Source organism: Apus apus, chromosome 9 (assembly GCF_020740795.1).
Source record: "Apus apus isolate bApuApu2 chromosome 9, bApuApu2.pri.cur, whole genome shotgun sequence".
In the NCBI taxonomy this organism is placed as follows: Eukaryota; Metazoa; Chordata; class Aves; order Apodiformes; family Apodidae; genus Apus; species Apus apus.
The window spans coordinates 7,095,682-7,114,318 of NC_067290.1; the positions used below are offsets into that span (position 1 = coordinate 7,095,682).

General features: G+C 44.6%; 1 protein-coding gene across 2 annotated transcripts in view; it reads left to right on the top strand.

Moving 5' to 3' along the window:
• ARIH2 (ariadne RBR E3 ubiquitin protein ligase 2) overlaps positions 1–18,224 on the top strand; it is a 30,834-nt gene extending 12,610 nt beyond the window's left edge. The window contains exons 3-15 of one of the 2 annotated variants that reach the window (XM_051627137.1): positions 4,679–4,746; positions 6,418–6,481; positions 8,738–8,885; positions 9,581–9,702; positions 10,591–10,700; positions 11,720–11,837; positions 12,837–12,887; positions 12,989–13,010; positions 14,522–14,673; positions 15,740–15,883; positions 16,229–16,297; positions 17,238–17,321; positions 17,744–18,224. In XM_051627137.1, the coding sequence (XP_051483097.1) occupies positions 4,679–4,746; positions 6,418–6,481; positions 8,738–8,885; positions 9,581–9,702; positions 10,591–10,700; positions 11,720–11,837; positions 12,837–12,887; positions 12,989–13,010; positions 14,522–14,673; positions 15,740–15,883; positions 16,229–16,297; positions 17,238–17,321; positions 17,744–17,815 (1,224 nt within the window). In that variant the 3' untranslated portion in view covers positions 17,816–18,224. Of the gene's footprint in view, positions 1–4,678; positions 4,747–6,417; positions 6,482–8,737; positions 8,886–9,580; positions 9,703–10,590; positions 10,701–11,719; positions 11,838–12,836; positions 12,888–12,988; positions 13,011–14,521; positions 14,674–15,739; positions 15,884–16,228; positions 16,298–17,237; positions 17,322–17,743 lie in introns of those variants that run through there. The other variant, XM_051627138.1, reaches the window with a different exon arrangement.
• Positions 18,225–18,637: the final 413 nt, after the last annotated feature.

Sequence of the window (18,637 nt, forward strand, 5' to 3'; positions counted from 1 at the left end):
CCTCCAACTCATTCTGAGTTGAATCTCTTTGAAAATCATGCCGTGATTCTTGTTTAAAATTTCTGATGCCATATTTCTGCTAAAGTGAGGCTTGAAACACACCTCCAAAAAATAGGCCATCCCTTGGAGAAATGTGTAATGTACTCATGAGGTATGCATGCAACATAAATATGCATGAGCAATATCTGTAGAATATAAGCTCTACAAAAGATGGTGTTTTTTTAGCATTTAGGAAATAGTTCTGTCTGAATTAGCAACTGTCAAAGTGGCATGGCTGAAAAGATTTTCCACTGTAGAGAGATGAAACTTCAGCTCTTCAAACAACACAGCTTGCTGGGGAAGCAAGTTGAGACATAGTTGTCTTACAGCTTTCCAAACCCAGCAAAGTATCTGCAGAGCTTCTTTGCAAATTGTTTTGGTATTGTCTTGTCCTAGATAGTGCCAGACTCTCTCACACCCTTCAGAAGTGTGATAATTTTGCTTATCTTGGAGAGTAAAAACCCAGGAGATAAATTAAGATGGAAGTAACAACAAAAAATTTTAAAAAAGAAAAAGCTATGCTCTCTTCCAGAAAATGAACAGATATGTGTTTAATGTGGTGGTGTTACTTCTTTGTTCTACTTTAGTCTAATTTTGTCTAACTATGTAAATTTTCCAGACTTTTTTACAACTAAAGTCTTTCCCTTATGTGGAGCAGCTTCCTCCTGGCTCCCTTCCTGCCCGATTAGACACTGTGCCCCTTTTCCAGTGCAGTGATAAGCATTTGTGTTTGGTGCCTTTTTCTGGCAATCAGCAGCCTTCTGTCACTGGTAAGTCATGCTGATGGAGGTTTGGAAGAGGCTTTTGAGGTGACCAGATTCCTGTTTTCAGGTGAAACTTGAAACTATAGGCTGGATGAGATCCCCTCTCTTCAGCTTTGCCAGTCCATTGTGAGGAAAGAAGCATGAGTTAGAAATATTCAAGGTTCAGATCTGGACTGAGCTGATCTTTGATCTTAAGAAAATGGAGAAATGAGAATAAGGGAAACAGACATTTTTCAGCATGACTACTGCTTTCAGCTTTCATCTTCTAAACTTCAATAAATTTAATCACAGCTAGAAGAGTTTTAGAGAGGTCAAGTTATGTAGAAGCATTGGCACAATTTATCAGTTGCAAACAAAAACTGAAATAGAAGCACAGCATCTAGAAGATGCATTCCCTTCTGCCCTGTGGTGTGTACAAGTATTTTACTGAAATGACCTGCTGCTAAGCAAGACACCGAGTGGGCTATCTCACTGTCTTTTTTGGGTCTTATTATTCTGAAAAGAGAATAGGAAATTATAAACAAAGCTGGCAATTTATCAGTGGCCTCTTTTAAAATTTATTTTATATCTGAGACAAAGCATTATTGTTCTTGGGTGACCCGAGATTTCTCTGGCACCTGGTGACTGATAAAGCATTTCAGTAATGATTCAGTCCCTTTATAAGTTTGAGGCCTGTCATTGTAGGGAGCTTCTCAGTGCCCAGCAGGCCTGAACAGCCACCAAGACTCACATCCAAAGCAGGCTGCAGTGGGTGCATATGGAGGGGATCTTGGGGTCTTCTAACTGAACAGTTCAACCAGCAGTATCAGCTTCTGTACCTTGCTTCTCCAGTACTGTAAGGTAATGAATGATGTACATATGGTCCAAACTTCTGATTGCAGTGGTATTTTTTCTGTGCTCAGCATGTTTTGGCTCCTGCTTACAAATAATTCAATTATTCTGGGGTGTTACTGTGGAAAAACTGTCTGACTTGCTACAATCATTCACTCATTGTGAATGTACAATCATTGAAGAAGCTGTGAGGAGGCTAATCAATAGAAGCAGGCTTTTGTTAAATACTTGTTTTAATTCTCATGCTTGTTTTCTTGAATCTCTCCAGTAGTGTTAATCCCTGAAGTTATTGACATTTGCCTCCTGAATTAACAGCCTTGCTGCTGGTGAGCAGGATGTGAATTGTCCTGTGGTGAGACTCTACTCAACAGGCACAGCCCCAGCCCCATCTGCTCCTCTCCCACCCCTCTTTCTTACAGTTTGAATGTTATCTATAACACGTAGGAACTAGTATTTCTGTGCCGAGCAGTCTGTGGGTATGTGGCTGCAACTGGGACTTGTTTGCAGAGGTTTTAGGCACTCAAACTAGGTAGTATCAGAACGTTCTGCATCAGGGCTTTTATAAAAGTGAACTCATGTCATGAACCTGGCTTTATGAATTGAAAATATTTTATTCTTGGGTGCTTGTTTGATTAAAGTAATAAAATTAGCAGTAGAGCTGGTCTAATCAGTGCTTGCAGTTGGAGCAAAATAGGAATGTTCACAGGAGCTTTGTTATTCTTCTAGATCTATATTCATTCGACATCTTTCTGAAGCATTAATTCCTGATTTTACCTGTTAAACAGTTTTACTCAAAAGCATTTGATTCTATTAGGGTAGTTTGTTAGATTTCAGAAACACGTGCTGGGATTTGTATTTCTCTTCTGTACATCTTTATTCTTGAATATACTTGGTTCCTTCTCTGGGAACAAGTGACTTCATGGAATCATGATCCTGCAGTGGGTGCTACACCTCAGGTTCTGAAAATCCAGCTGAAAACCACTCATTTTCATGTTACAGATGAACTTCCCATTTAAGTCTGGTGGTTTGATTGGGTTTTTTTTGTCAGGATGGTAGTTCTTCCTTGCTGCTACTGCAGAATAATTTCATTGCTGTTAGAGAATGATTCATTAGCATGTGGTTTGCATTTGCAGGAAGCCAGTCTTGTAGAGACCACATTCCTGATGCTTGTTTGTTTTACAAATGCAAAATGCAGATGTCTTCCTTGTTCAAGCAACTCCCAAGGTGTCTGTCTGGGTCTGACAGCCTGGGGGCTTAAGATAACAACCCACCCCAGGCTGGAGGTGGCACTTGATCCATACAAACTGGAGCAGAAGGTGTGTGTTGCCAGCAGCAGCCCCGGGTGTTCCTTCTGATCACCCTTCTGCGCTGGGAGGGAGGGCGACATGCCTGGGCAGCCTTTGTTTGCTGAGGGTCACGTTTCTGGTAAAGTCGAGGAAGGTGACACAGCAGATCTTACACAGCATGAGCTAATGGTTCAAGTTCTTCTAGAAGAAGGGTTATTTGAGCATTGAAAATGACTCTTTTATTACTTGGTATTTCTCAGCGGCCAGTGAAGTGGGCAAATCGGAAAGGAGGGGTGGATAAGAGGTGTTTAAAAACCCCAGCTGCCTCGTGCATTGGGCTGCACTGGTTTAGCTCACTGAACCAACCATCCAGCCCTGACAAATGCCTGTGTCAGGGCCAGGGCAATATCATGTGGCAGGAATAGGTCAGTTGTTGTGAAACTGCACCTCTTCAGTGGGGTAAGTTTAGAAGATTAATGAATACACGGCCCCTAGGTGTGCAGAACCTCTCTGGTTTGCAGGAGTGCCCACTGCTTGTTTTTTCTTTCAGGCTTGTGTTGGGTTCACTGTGTGTCTGTGTTGCCAGTCCATCTGATCCTGTCATTCACCTGTAGCAGGATTCAAGAAGTCTTACAGCTTTTCAGCTGCTGATTGGGACTAACAGCTTCTTGAGGGGAAAAAAAGAGCTCTTCCTGCATCTGGGACAGAAGGAGTTGTTTTCTATGTGTATAATAGAGAGAGGGGCTATGGTGATAGCTTGTCTTGGAGTGTGGGAAGTTAAGATGTCAGAGGGTGTTGGAATGCAGAATGTGCAGATCACTGGGCTTGCCAAGGTGCTTGGTAGCACAGAGGGGAGTGAGGAGGCAGGAGTCATGAGCCATCTGAATCCCCCTGGAATAAAAGGTGTCCCGTTTGCAGGGTACCTGCTTTGTTTGAGCTCTGTGGGCCTGAAATCTGTATGAAGGGCTTGAGAGGCAGATTGAATGTCTAGCAGCTCAGCAGATGCCTGTAGTCTTGGTGGGTAGAAGCCTCTTGGTGCTAGCAGACCAGGCTGTTTTCTTCTGAAATAAACAAATACATAGAAGCAAAGGATAACTTGTTTGCTTGTAGCCTTGTAACATGACTTTAAACGTTGTGTTGCAGTATTCTAGAGGATGCTCAGGCTAACATGGACTGTGCTAGTGCTTGCCAGGAGTCCTCGTAATGCAGGCAACTCTGCATGGAAATAGTCCTTGTCACAGGAGCTTTCCATCTTCCTATTCCAGTCCAGCATGCAACTTTCTGTTCTGTGGTGAAGGCTTGGGAAAATGTTTTAGCTTTCCCCTCTTCACTTTGCTGTCACAACATGCCTTCATTTGCTGCTTCTCCAGCTCAGTAAGTGGTATCTGTCTGCCCCGTGGTTTCTACTTTGCACACTTAGCAAGAACCCTGATCCCACTCTGGTCCCTCTCAAGTGGCAACTGCAGTCAGGACTAGATGTGGAGATTCCCAGAGCAGCTAAGCCAGTTCTTGATTCTTTCCTCTCTGCTGTTCTAGGAGTATGAGTGAGTTTGGGTACATCCATGCTTCATTCCAACCTGTATATTGCAGATGCACTGACTGTGAACATTATGTCTAGTGGTTTAATGGGAATTGAGTATCACTCAGATATTATATTAAGTTTGTACAACTTATTAGTTTAATAAGATCATAGTCATAAACAGAGGTATAGCCTCAAAATGTGCCTAACTTAGCTTTTTTTTATTATTCTCCACCTAGGTATCACATGCTGTTGCAAAGCTAGTATTAGTTAGTTTCCACTGGCAAATCTCCGAGATTTTGGAAAGGTAAGTGTAAATAGTCTCATCTCTTCTGGGCTCAGTGCTTTTCCCCCTTGCTTGCAAGATTGCTCAAGATGTCTTTTTGACAAGTGTCTTTGAACCTGAAAGCAGACCACACAGTCCATTCCAGGCAGCAGAGGAAAAGCAATGTTCTGCTGAGGCTGCATTGCCTGTAAGAAATTTCAAAACAGGGAGAGCTTAGTGGTGGCAAATGTCTTTCAGTCTGAGGAATTATCATCATGCTGGAAGCCCTGTAGATGCATTTAGCTTGAACTTTGAGATAACAGATTGAGAGTGTTCCATCTACATTTATTTATTGTAACAAATATAAGGATAACATATGTTCTGTTTTGAACTTGAGCCATAAATCGTAAAGAACACTGATCTTATGCTGATGTATTCTTTAGTAATAGATTCACATTTAAGTTTTTGCTCCTTCTGAACATAAGTGATGTTTTCCAAGCTGACTAGCATTTGGAGAGCAGAAGATGGTGTGAGAGAAATGAGAAGTGCAGCCCCTTGGTTTCTTGGTCAGTGTCACTGTAGCAAAGCCCTCCAGCTGATTTCAAAAGGAGAGTTCAGACTCTGCCCAAACATGTACGGAAATGTGTCAGGAGGCACTGCTGTCTGGCAGCCCCTCCAGAAAACACTGGCTCAGAGCTGAACATTGTCTGAAAATAGAGAGCACATCAGCCTGACTCACTCTGCCATGCCATTTTTGGCCCTGTAGCCAGTAACTTCATCCAGAGAACACATGGGCAACGTATGGATGTTGCCGCAGCATCTTTGGTAGGTGCCTGGGTGGTCACCAGGCATCCTCTGAAAGTTTTTCTCTGGGGAATGGGAGGGTGAGATTCCTGCATAGCAGCTCAGGGCAATTTTGCAGGTCAACTGATGAGATTTAAACGAGACTAATTTTGGGGAAGGTTTTACTTCTAAAGCTGTGACTTTGCAAGTTGTTCTCCAGCTGATCTAATCCTTAAACTTCTATCTTGGTACAAAGTGACATTATCAAATATAATACCACCTCAGTGCTAGTGGGGAGGGAGAATTTACAGCTCCTGCTATTTCTGAAATTACTGGTGATTTTTTTACTGGAGATATGAACATTCTTCCTCAATGGAAGTCACAAACAGCAAAACATGTTTAATTCTAAGGCTGCTGATAGACAGCTTCATCTGTAAAGGGTAATAATCTGTCACAGAGTAAATACGTAACTAGATAACAGGTTAGAGTTACAGTGTGATCTGACCCAGAATAGCTTGATTTTACAAAGGAAAAGGAGACAGACAGGAGCCTCACTGGAGTGTGTTATTGTGGGCAGTGGCTTGGGGCTGCTCTAGGGGTGTGGACAGAACATCTTAGCTTCAAAAATAACCTTTTGGGGGGAGGGAGAGAACTGCAGAAAAATATTCATCAAGGAGTGTGAGGGAAATGTTAATCCATTAGTGGCAGAAGTGTGGTTCTTGTTTCTGATTTTGAAGCAACTCAGAAAGTTGATGAGAGTTTAGTTCACTATGTGAGGGAGCCTCACACAGGACACATTTCCACTTTCCTTTTTGAAAGCTACCCTGTCATTTGCACAGAGCCTATTATTTATTCAGGCAAGAAGGATTGTTTTAACAGAGCAGAATGTATTCAGAAATTGATTTGATCATTCTTCAATTGCCTTTCCAGGCACAAGTCTAATGCTGCCCAATTGCTAGTAGAGGCACGAGTTCAGCCCATCTCATCCAAACATGTAAGTATGCTAACTATTTTGGTCTGTTCCCTTGGCAGACACCTCTGACCCACCTCATTGGAGGATTGCATTACTAGCCATAGTCTGTCCCATATTAACCCTTTGCAAGCTCAGGTCCAACAGCCCAACTCAATGCTGGGTTTACTTTTTAAAGAAGAATGCGTTCAAGAAGCGTCTGATGTTTAAATAGCAGGTTTGCTGTTGCCTTGCAGGTAGTGTTCAAGAATTACTCAAGAAAATTAAGCTAATATTTTTGGCAGGAGTGGTGGTACACAAGGGAAGCAACAGAGTGCATGGGCTTGGCTACTTCCAATTCTCCTCTCTCTGTAACAGACACTCAAGGGGAGCTTGTCCTGCACAGAGTGAACAGAGTTTGTCTGTGGCTGGAACAGAGATTTATTTTAATTTTTTTTTTCCCCTGCAGTGACTGTTTGCTGCACTGCTCTGCCCAGGGATGCTGAGGCCAAATCTCCCAGTGGTGTTGCTGCTGAGCTAGTCAGCAGTGATATTTGAACCAACAGCTTGTTTTGCATCCAGTGCTGCACAGGTCTTTAGATACTCCTTCCCTCCCCCTTAAATAGAATTTTCCTGTTGCATGTTTACAGGTTTCATTCACAGTGGGTGTTTTGGTACAATCTGCAGTTGCCCCGGGAACGTGTGTCAGATTTTGAGTGATGAAATATTACATCTGAGAAACACTCTTTGGGCTGGGGGGAGGGGAGGTTTTAAAGGCCTGATTTGGCATCTGAACTGACTTGTAACTAGCAGAGACTGAAAGTGCTAACACAGCTGACAGGAGTGAGCTTCAGAAAAAGATATTTTCTATTTGACAGACCTACAAATAAGTCTGTATACTTTGACATTTGTCTGGTTCTTGTATAAGCTGCCACTTAAGTACTTTCCACTGCAATGGTGATTTCATTTTGGGAAGAAAGATATTACAGTTAAAAGGTTAGCTGAAATCATGACAAACTTGGTTTGGTAGGCAATTCATTACCGTTCTTTTGTGTGTGCTGGGGCAAGTTGCTCTGTGCTTCAGCTCCTAAAGCAGAATGATGATATTTTGGGGGCAGATGCTCATACTGAAGAGCACTGGCCCTGCAGGGTGAAGCTACAGTGGTGAGCTCAGACGAGAGCTGGCTGAGGCACTGGGCTTGCTGGGCCAGTTCAGCAGTTCATGGAGCCCATCAGCACAGTTGCAGACTGGGTGAATCTTGTTCTGGTCCATAACTGAGGCTGCTTAGAATAAAGTTGCTTGATTTCCTTTTCTGCCTGGTCATGCTATAAAAGAAGCTCTGTTGGTCATGTGGCTGGGTGTGATGGTGCAGCTCCTCTGCATCTCTGGTATGCAGGGCCAGGCATGGGAGCTGACAGCTGTCCTGCACAGGCTTCTCCAAGGGTAGCAAAGGTTTAAGGAGATGAAAACTGATACTAGGACTTCTCAGTGAAAAGGGAAATAGGAACATAAAAGAAGGCTCTACAGAAGCTGTTAGCAGTTTCAAGATGATGTGCTAGACCTAGTTCTTCAAGTCCCAAGGGTGAGCTGAGATCTGTTACAGCTACATCTGTTGCCTAGGGCTTGGTTCTGTGCTACCTGAGGGGGGATCCAGACTGCTTCCCAGTGGTGAAGCAATAGCAGAATTATGCCTGACTTGAAACAAACCCTCTGATCCTTTTCAGCTGAAGGGATGATGCCCTTTGCCAGGTCTATCATAGGCAGAAGAGGATGGTCTGTGAACTCCTTCTTCTCTTGGTATAAACACTCTACACACTGCACTTTCAGTTGCATTCTCTCTTACCTAAAATCATTGTCCAGTAAGAGGGCACTGCTGAGCCTGCTTCCAGATACAGCTGCTCTCTAGGGCCTGTGGAACAGTGAGAGTCTGACCCAGCTAACAAAGAATGTCAGTGAATTCTGGGAAGGATAACACAATTATATATTCCCTCATTTTTCAAACAAGGCAAGAGTAAGAACTAGAAAAGTAGGGGTCTGGGTGGCACTAGATTAGAGGTGAGAGCTGTTCAGTGACTGTTAATCTGTTGTGCTCCCTGAAATTAAAAAAGTTAATGAGAAGGCCTGACTGTCAGGCCAGTGCAGCTCTCCAGCACAGCAGCTGCCTATGAACTTGTTCTGTCCAGGAGCTCACCTGAGACCAATGTCTCAGTGAGGGTGATGGGGGTGCTTGTGGCTGAGGTGAGAATGCTCTGGGAGAGCTGGGATGCTGTCACCCTAATGCTGATCTGTCTCTCTCCCAGGCAATGGTACATTCCTCCCATCACTGCGCGGTGTGCATGCAGTTTGTCCGGAAGGAGAACTTGCTCTCCCTGGCTTGTCAGCACCAGTTCTGTCGCAGTTGTTGGGAGCAGCATTGTACAGTGCTGGTCAAGGATGGTGTCGGAGTTGGTGAGTTCAAGGCAGAAATGGTCCTGGGTCTGTTTGTCATGTTGGCTTTGCTGGTGAGGACTGGCTGATTTGCTCTAAAATGTCTGGTCATGAGAAAACCGAGCATGGAATGAGTATTTCTGACAGACTCACCTTGAACTAGTGGTCTTACCTGAATGCCTGGTTAGTGTTAGCACCACGAGAGCACTACTCCTGCCTAACAAAAGGTGCAACTCCATAGATCCTTTGCTGTTCTTCTGCCCTTGTGATCTCAAGAGCATGACAGTAACAAGGTAGAAGCTGCAAACCTGCTGTGTTTTGAGTTTGCATCTCCTACGATGTGTTGTTGCACTGCCCCTGGACTGCTTATGGATGCAAACGTTTGTTCCCTTTGTGTTGGGTAGAAGCCAGTAGTTGTCAGAGTTGCTCTGGGTTTTTCCTAACCTGTCCTTCATGCTGGCATGGCAGTAACATGCAGTTTTCTGCTTTAAAACTGACCTTGTGAATACTGGTTGAAGCCCTGGATGCACGTGTGCCCTGTCATCTTTCAGTGAAGACAGTTGGGCTTCAGCTTTTCAGCGGCCCTCTTAGATTTGTTTCACAGTTGTGTCCCTCTTGCCACAACAACAGATGGCACCTAGGAAACTGTGTTGAATGCTCTCTGAGCATTCACTCCTCAGAGTAATCTGTGCTAAAATGTTGCTTTCCCTTCTCAGGGGTCTCCTGCATGGCTCAGGACTGCCTGCTTCGGACACCAGAAGACTTTGTGTTTCCATTGCTGCCTAGTGAAGAGCTGAAAGACAAATACAGGCGCTACCTCTTCAGGGACTACGTGGAGGTATAGGGGTCTTTTTTCAGTTTTAAAGTACCCTGGATCAATTTGCCAGTGACCTACAGAAATTTAGTTTGAAGTGTCTTGCACCTTTGATCAGAAATGCAGTAACTGCAGCAAAATTGTCTCTAATAAACATGATGTGGCTGTTCCTGGAGGACAGCCTCACTGACAAAATGCTCTAGCAGGTTGCCAAAGTAAATTCTGCTGTAAGGTCACCCAGTAACTCCTTGGCTCTTTTCCTGAAGCAGAATTCTCAGAGTGTTGCAGCTGAGAACTTCAATCTGAATTTTAAAGTCCTTTTAGCTCTTGCATAGATATTTTAGGTTCTGTAAAATAAGTCACTCATATTAGTGTAGCTGAACTGAGTTGGCTTGCTCAATAACATTTTATGTGAGGTTTTTGGAAATTAAAGTGGAAATTGTAAGGGTTAAATGTGCAGAGAGTATTCAGGTAACTGGAAACAGACTGGGAAAACTCAAGCAGCAGTGAAGCAGTACAAAAGAGTGTTGTCACCTCTCTTCTATAAAACACCCCTTGCAAGGGAACAGCCACCACAGGAGAGCACCTGAGTACATTCTGGGGCATAAGGGGAAAGAGCTCACATGGAGTAAAACTCTTGGTGGGATCTTATGGTTGTGTTGCTGTGCTTACTTGGTCTGTAACCCTCCATTTGAATTCCATGTTCTAGAGAAGCTGTAAGCTCTACCCTTCCTGATGTGGAAGAGGTTTGTCTGTTCTGTTAGCTAAGATCTAGTGACAATTTTCACTGTCTTTTTCAAGAAGAAATACTGACTTGTGTGGTTTTGAGGATAGGGGTGGTTAAGTCTGAGCAGATCAAGATAATGCTCCTCTGCACCCACTGCTGATCTTACCACCTTGGTATGTTCACAGAGCCATTATCAGCTGCAGCTGTGTCCTGGTGCTGATTGCCCTATGGTCATACAGGTACAGGAGCCAAAAGCCCGGCGAGTGCAGTGCAATCGTTGCAATGAGGTCTTCTGGTAAGCAGCAGAGAAGGTTAAAGATCATGGGGAAAGTGTGTGCTGTCCTCTGAGCTACTCCCTTTGCTTGCCAACAGGTTCAGTGTGTAGAAGCATCCCAAATGCTTTGCTAGAGTTGTTTGTAACTTGAGTTAGCCTGAGTAATCAGACACTTGGGGTCTGACTTCTGCAGGTGGTCAGCCCTTCCCTCACTCCCTAAACTCCTTGGGAGCTGGATGTTCCAACAACCAGGGAATGCAGAGCTTAAGTAATTAAGGATTTTCAAATCTTCCATTCTCATGTTTTGGCTATGTTACAAATTCTGGTCAGGAATAGTGACTGCTGGAGGTTCTGGTTATGGATGTAGAGGCATCAGGCTGTCTGCTGGTATTGAATTTTTAAGTTTATTACAACTATTTGACTCCCAGAGTGTCTGTTGTGTTTTGAGGCTCACGTGAGAATAAATTTCTGCTGAACAGGAAAGCTAATGTTCCTGCTCTGATGTCAAGCATGTAAGGGACAAGCAAAAAGAAAGCTTACAGAGCTGCTTAAGTGTCATCTGCTCCTGGATTTCCATAATCACTGCTGTTGAGAATGTCTGTGGAGCACAATGCAACTGGTTTAGAGACCCAGCTTACTGGTCTCTCCATGCAAATGGTGCTTCCTCACCTGAGGATGGCAAGGTCATGCTGATGCAGGTACCTGATACCTACCCCTGAAGTCACTTGTAAAGCCACTGGTATGGCCCAGGCCTCTGCTGTCATGTTAGAGCAGACAGGTAGACTCTAGGGGGGGGCTGTGCCAGCCCCCAGACACATGATCTGTCACTGAAGGCCTCAGTTCACCCTCATCCTGACCCTGGTGTCTGCACAAGAGTGTGGGGGTTCAGCCTTGGTCCTTGCACTCTAGTAATACACATTGTGTCCCTTACCCTTGCTTGGCCTCCCAGATTTTAGTCATCAGGAAAATCTCCATTCAGGTCACCTCCTTGGAAATCAACATGTCTTTTTCTTTCTTTCTGTTCTCCTGCCCCCGTGAAGCTTCAAGTGCCGGCAGATGTACCACGCGCCCACAGACTGTGCCACCATCAGGAAGTGGCTCACCAAGTGTGCAGATGACTCCGAAACAGCCAACTACATCAGTGCTCACACTAAAGACGTAAGGACAAGCACCTGCAGGGGTTTTTTCTTATCCTCTAAGTCCTGCCTGGGAAGCAAGATACAATTCTCTACATACGTAGCATCGTGTGTTGCTGTTTCGTAGACAGCAAATTCTCACAGCTCCCTCAGGACTGTTGTATAACACAACTGGATGCTTTGGGAGCACTTTATGCAGGGAGTCCAGCTGCCCTTCTGCATCGAGGGCCTCATGGTCCTTACTACAGGCTTAGTGGTCCTTATTGCAGACCTGGTGTGTGTCTTTGGCAGCCAGGTGTACTGCCCTCCCACAGACTAGCAAATTGTGGCTCTTGTGAAATGATCCATGGAGATGTGTTTAAAATAGGAGAAGAGTGTGGTAAGAGTGGAATACCAAATAAAGCACTAGTGGTGTTTGAACATGAGCAGCTGCCTGGGGTACTCTGAACTGGAAGGTGAGGGAAACAAATCTTCATTTGGTGAGGACAGCAAAATGGGGTAGATGAAGTCTGTAAATTAGACACTGAAGTACTTCCGTAGATTTAGACCCAAGAAAAAGAAATAGTATTACAATTATGCAGTCCAGTCTACCTATAAAATTAACTTTAAAAGTTGTGCATACACTGCCTTTATTCTCTAGATGGTGCTGAATATCTTGTAGTCTGAGTAGCTGGAGAGGCTTCTGTCCTACATGAGCTAATTATGTCCCTAGGCCTGAGCAACTGCTAAATGGCAACTGAGACCTGCAGTTTTGCAAAGAATAACAACAGCAAACTTGTTTTCCTGAGCAAGCAATCAAGGGCTGCAGTGTAACTGCCCTGGCTTTGTCTTTCTGCCTCCTTTTTAAATGGAGCTGTCAGGAATCAGTGGGAGGCAGGGGGTGTGTGTATATTAATATTCTTATGTACAAATATGAATATTTAAAAAACAGGCAGGAGGGGAATAACCATGCAAGTGTTGTCATTGTCCAGAAGGCTGCTAGAGACAGAGTGTGATCTAACAAATGCTTCTGTTCCCCCAGTGTCCCAAGTGCAATATCTGTATTGAAAAGAATGGAGGCTGCAATCACATGGTGAGCAATTCCCTGAACACCTCAGACCTTCCTTGTTCTAAGCAGAAAATTTTTGTTCCTCACTTTTCCCTAACCAGTGCCTCCTGTCTCTTCTTTTTCAGCAATGCTCCAAATGCAAGCATGGTAAGTAGGGCTTGGAAGCAGTTTTCTCTGCAATGTTAGTTAATTATTATGTTCACTTCCCTTTTTTTTGTCATATGAAGACAAATTGTGAATATTGACTGGAATATATTTTTCCCCTTAGTAAAAGGGGATCAGGATATTAATTACAGACTTGTCTGTGATAGCTTTTTTTCTTTTTTTTTCCTCCACTGGCTGTGATCTCAGCTGGGTTCTGATTCAGTGCTGGTTTGGCTCCCTCTCCCTGACATGTCCACTGTATAGAGAAATCTCCATCTCTGCCTTAATATTAACAGTGGAATCCATCTCAGAGGAGAATACTTAGTGCTTTCTGTGTAACTGTATTTATCACCAGCTGAAAATACTGGCAGAACTGAGCCATTGACTCAAATCAGCTTAAATCCTTCTGTTCAGTGGTGGAAATAACGAGCTTCAACCCAGATGAAACTGCAGGAGCTGGGAACTGTTCTGCATGATGTTATCTGTTGGACTTCTGAGTCCACCCCTGTGCAGTTGGCAGCCTGAGTGTCTTTGGCCCATGGTGTGGTCCTACAAAGTGACAGCCTGTTCTTGCACTTATCTTTTCATGGCAGAATTAATTTTTTATGTCTTGGAGCAAGGTAGTTTGTACTCAGCCTTTTAAATTAAGTGTGCCACCAGGAAATATAGTAATATCAGAACCTTATTTGGAAGATGGTGAAAGATTACTGTCCTCTCTCATTTCCTTTGCTTTGGGGTCCTCAGCAGCACTGGACGTGATTTGATGGAGCTCTGTGACAAGGGTGAGCAGGCAAGTGCCAAGGTACCACAGTGACTAGCACTCCAGAAGGCTGGTGAACTCTGGAAATAGCAATTTCAGTCTCTTATTCTGAGTAACACAGAGGTGGTTCCTATTGTAGCAACTTAAATCTGCATCTTTTTTCCTTCCCAGCAGAACACTGACAGCCTCGCCCTGAAATCAGGAAACTGTCATGCGGGTTTTGCTATTGCTGTCTTTCCTCCACTTTTCTTCCCAGTTCAGTGGCTCCTAACTTGAAGTGTCCTAAATCACTGCTATCTGAAGTTATCTGGGTAGTTCCCTTCTCAAGAGATCTGAGAGCAAATTTCCTTTTGCATGAGTTAGTTCACTTCTGGATCCGATTGTTCATATTTTATTCAGCCAGACGTCCTCATGGGGCAGGGTGCCAGTGGTGGGGAGGATGCAACTCACAAAAAAGACTGCAGCCTTCTTTAACCTAGAGTGACAACCTGTGCAGAGCACAAGCACAGTTCTACCCATTGGTCTTGGTGCACAGGATGCAGCACACGGGAGGCTGTACGATGAAAATCTTCAAGACAGGCTGGTGTTTCTGGCTCACTATTGTGTTCCATTATGCAAGATGACAGAAAAGGTAGATGTTTCTTGGCTTAACAGAACTTTCTGAAAACAGATGGGCTGTGTCTCCTGAATCTTTTCTTTCCCAGAAGTTTTTTTTGCCTGTGCATCACAGTGGGTTTTTTGCTGTTTTCTGCAGACTTCTGCTGGATGTGTCTGGGAGACTGGAAGACTCACGGCAGCGAGTACTACGAATGCAGTCGGTACAAAGAGAATCCTGATATTGTAAACCAGAGTCAGCAAGCACAGGCCAGGGAGGCCCTTAAGAAGTACTTGTTCTATTTTGAGAGGGTAGGAGACATCTCCTTGGCCAGAGCTGCTGTAGCCTTTTAATGCTCCCTGCCTGGTGCAAAGGTCGTTGCCAGCAATCTCCGTGCAAGAAACTGCCCAAAGAGAATCTGTGCAGAATTTTCAGGCCCTGTTGTTGTCTACTCAAAAGCCTACCCTGCAGATCCCATCCAAACCAGTAATATTGTAACCAAAGCAAATAATAACTCCTTGTGCTAGAGAAAATCAGTGTTGCTTGTGTGCCACTGTACTGTTTTCCCGTAGGCTGAGTGCTGCGGCAGTAGATGGGTATTGCTCCAATCATTGCCTTCCAAGATCCAACTTCAGTTCCTTGCAGTATGTCTATATAGAGACAAGGAATAAATAAACTATGCCATGTTCAGTACTCCACTGACTGTGCAAGAGGTTTTGTGAACTCACATGTAACCACATGTGTTAAAGTTGCAGTCAGAGCACCTCTGTCCACACAGCAGGGTCAATGCACCTGGCCATACAGTGCTATTCTAGAGCAGCACCTCTCAGAGGGAATGTGGGAGAGGTTCAATGCTGCTGCATTTCACTTGTTTCCCCATTAAAAATGAGTTTATTGTTCATACCATGAGCCAAGTCCTGTGATTAAAATAAATGTCTTCATTCCTGGCTCTCCAGACCAACAGGCTTTGGGAAATGGCCATGCTTACAGTGTGCACACGGATGTTGGAATTCACTGAGCCAGTGTTAAATGTTAATTTAAACTCTTGACCTTTCTATATAAATCCTTTAAGTAGGGTAATCACTATTACTTTTCATCTCGTTAGACACAAGGTCACTGTGCAACCAGGGGCCATTCCCACTCTGAGGAGCTGGGATTGCTCTCTGCTCTTTGCTGCTGTCAGCCTGTTGTATAAAGCCACCACCACTTGCTACTGGAGGTGCTGCCTTGCTGTTCTTCCCCACAGCATGTCTTGCCTTGCTGGACTCCTCTCCCACTTCAGTTTCTGCTTGCTGGAGCTTCTGCCTTCACCATAGCAGTATTCTGGTCTTAGGTAATTTTTTTCTTTCCCCATCTCCCCACTCCTATCTCTTGCAGTGGGAGAATCACAATAAAAGCTTACAGCTGGAGGCACAGACGTACCAACGAATCCAGGAGAAAATCCAAGAAAGAGTTATGAACAACTTGGGAACATGGATAGACTGGCAATACCTACAAAATGCTGCAAAACTACTTGCAAAGGTGGGTAGTTGTGGCTTGTTTGGCATAGAGAATGCACACCAGAATGCTAAATTCACAACACCAAGTGAGGAAGGGAATTCAGGGGTTGTGGATATGTGGGACAGAACCTCTGGTCTAGAACATGAACTAGCCAAAACTCATCTGGAAGTGACCTCTGTGCAGTTATACTTTAACTACACAAGTTCTGCCCAGGAAGGTGTAGGAAATTCCACCATGAAGTGTCCAGTCGTGCTTGTCAGAAGGAAGCTGTTTAGCCCCTGTAGTGGTCACACAAATATGACTGTGCTGACTTTCCAGTCTGAGACTCTTGTCCTTCTTTTCTCTCTTACTCCCACTCCCCAACAGTGTCGTTACACCCTGCAGTACACATATCCATATGCCTACTACATGGAGTCTGGTCCCAGAAAGAAACTGGTAAGATGTTTTGTGATTTATTTATTTTGTTGCTGGTAGCTTTTTGGGGTGTAGCTGGCAGCATGATGGGCTGAATTCCAGAGCTTGGCAGTGTCTGAAGTATTAGCTGTGAGTTTGAGGTAGGGACAGGGCTAACAATAGGTGGTTTTGCACCTTTCACCTCCAGTTGACCAGCAACTCAGTCCTTTGATACATGACATTACATTATTTTTCCAGGGCACTTGGCTGCACTTTCACTAACAAGCAATTTATCCAGAATGTTTTGAGGCTGGAAGTGTGTATTTGTTCCTTGATAAGACTTAGCACAGTGCTATGGGCCATATTTCATGTGAAGACCTGCTGGAGAGTAGCTTTTCCAGCCTTGAATCAGGGTGTAGCTCTGCTTTTTATTCCTGCTGTAAATTCTGTGCTGGCTTGGAGCATCCCCTGGGCTGGACGTGTCCAAAAATAGCCCTGAATTCACTGAAGAGGTTGTTTCTTTGACTCAGTTGCCCAGTAAAACCTGTTATCCAGTCTTTCCCTGTAGCATCATATGTACTCTCTGAGGCTGTGGTCAGATGTTACCTTCTGGATCCAACTATGCCAGTGGAACAAGTTACTGCTGCCAGCAGTGGTTAACAGTCTCTCTGCTCTGCCTGCAGAGCTGTTCCCAGGAGCATTTCCTGACCCATTTATGGCAAAAATGAACTGAATTGGGAGATGTTTGTCACTTGCAGTGTTTTTTGAGGTGCCTGGGTTAGTTGGGGAATTCTTCCACAACAAACTCCTGGGAGGGGTGATGCTGTGTAGCTAAAGGCAGATAAGGAGGAGGCACAAACCTGCTCTGCCAGCACAGCTGTCAGCAGAACACATTTGTCTGCTCCTCAAGTCTAGTGTGCAGCATGAAGTTGCTCCACTAAACTAGATTCTTGTGGCTTGTCTCTAATTTTGCTCTTTGCAGTTTGAATACCAGCAGGCCCAGCTGGAAGCTGAAATTGAAAATCTCTCATGGAAGGTGGAGCGAGCAGACAGCTATGACAGAGGGGTGAGTGTTCTGCTTGCTTGAGCCTGCTGGCCTGGTCTTGTTGGTTGTGCCTAACACTTCTGCAGAAGTGCTAAGGCAGTCAGGTAGAGTTCTGAGAAGCTAGACCCAGACACTCACATTGAAGCAGCCAGTGCTCACAGAAGGAGGGAGGGCTGCAGGGAGCCCTGCAGACTGAAACAGGACCAGCAAAGCTCTAGAGGAAGCTGCATGTAGCCCTGTGGTGAAGAGCAGATTCCTTACAGTGTGCAGCTTTTTAGACAGAGCAGGAGCCAAGTAACTGCAGAGGGAGCCCATGTCCAAAGGAAAAGTATCTGGGCTTTTTTGGGAAGGTTGGTTCTTCTCAGGCTGGAGCTGAGTGCCTCCCTAAAGAAAAGGAGCTCTGCTCTGGAGTTCATGCTAACAGTGTCTATCTTCTTTACCAGGACTTAGAGAATCAGATGCACATAGCAGAGCAGAGACGGAGGACCCTGCTGAAAGACTTCCATGACACATAAAAGAGGAGGAAGTGACAAAGTGCAGCGGTGAGAGCAGCAAGTGAAGTGATGGCAGCTTCACCGGGATAAGCAGGCACTGCCTCTGGGAGACCACGGCCAAGGACAAAGCCACCCCTCCCCTTGCAAGTCAGACACATGCAAACACCACATCTTAGTCCAGTTTGTTCTCTTATCTTTCTGTTTCTGCCAGGCTAGAGGCCAGAGTTCTGATTGGCATATTTCCTGGGACATTTTCCCTCCTGCCTGTGATGGTTTCGGAAGGGGAGGGAGTTTTTCTCTGAATGGCTGTTAATAGTATTAGATCATTACAGTTCTGTAATTTTCAACGGTTGTAAAATTATACAGACAAACCTTAGAATAACACACAACCCTTTTTAAAATAAATTGGCAGTGGAGTGTTTTTCCTTAATCTGCTTGTAAATTTAATGGGCTTTCCCCCCCCCCCCCCCCTTCCTCTGACCCAAAAATCCTCCTAGGCACTGAAGGAGGTTACAAATTATCTCAGCTAGATTTCCCAATGCTCCTTTAACCAGGGCATTGCAGCACTGGCATTGCACGAGGAGAGTGGCTGGTGTTAAGGGTGGCTTCTGCCGTGTCTGACCCAACAGGACCAGCAGTGGCTGTGGTTTAGTGTGATTACACATGGCATCTCTTTTCTTGTAAATCAGCTGCACAAAATCCTGCTACACAAACGATAGCGAAGAGAGGAACTGTAGGGGAGAGACCAGGTTAACACTGGACAGATATGCCTGGAGTCAGGTCAGATTCTGCATTTTATGAATTTTAGGTCTTCCATGTAGATTTTTGCTTTACTTGTTTTTG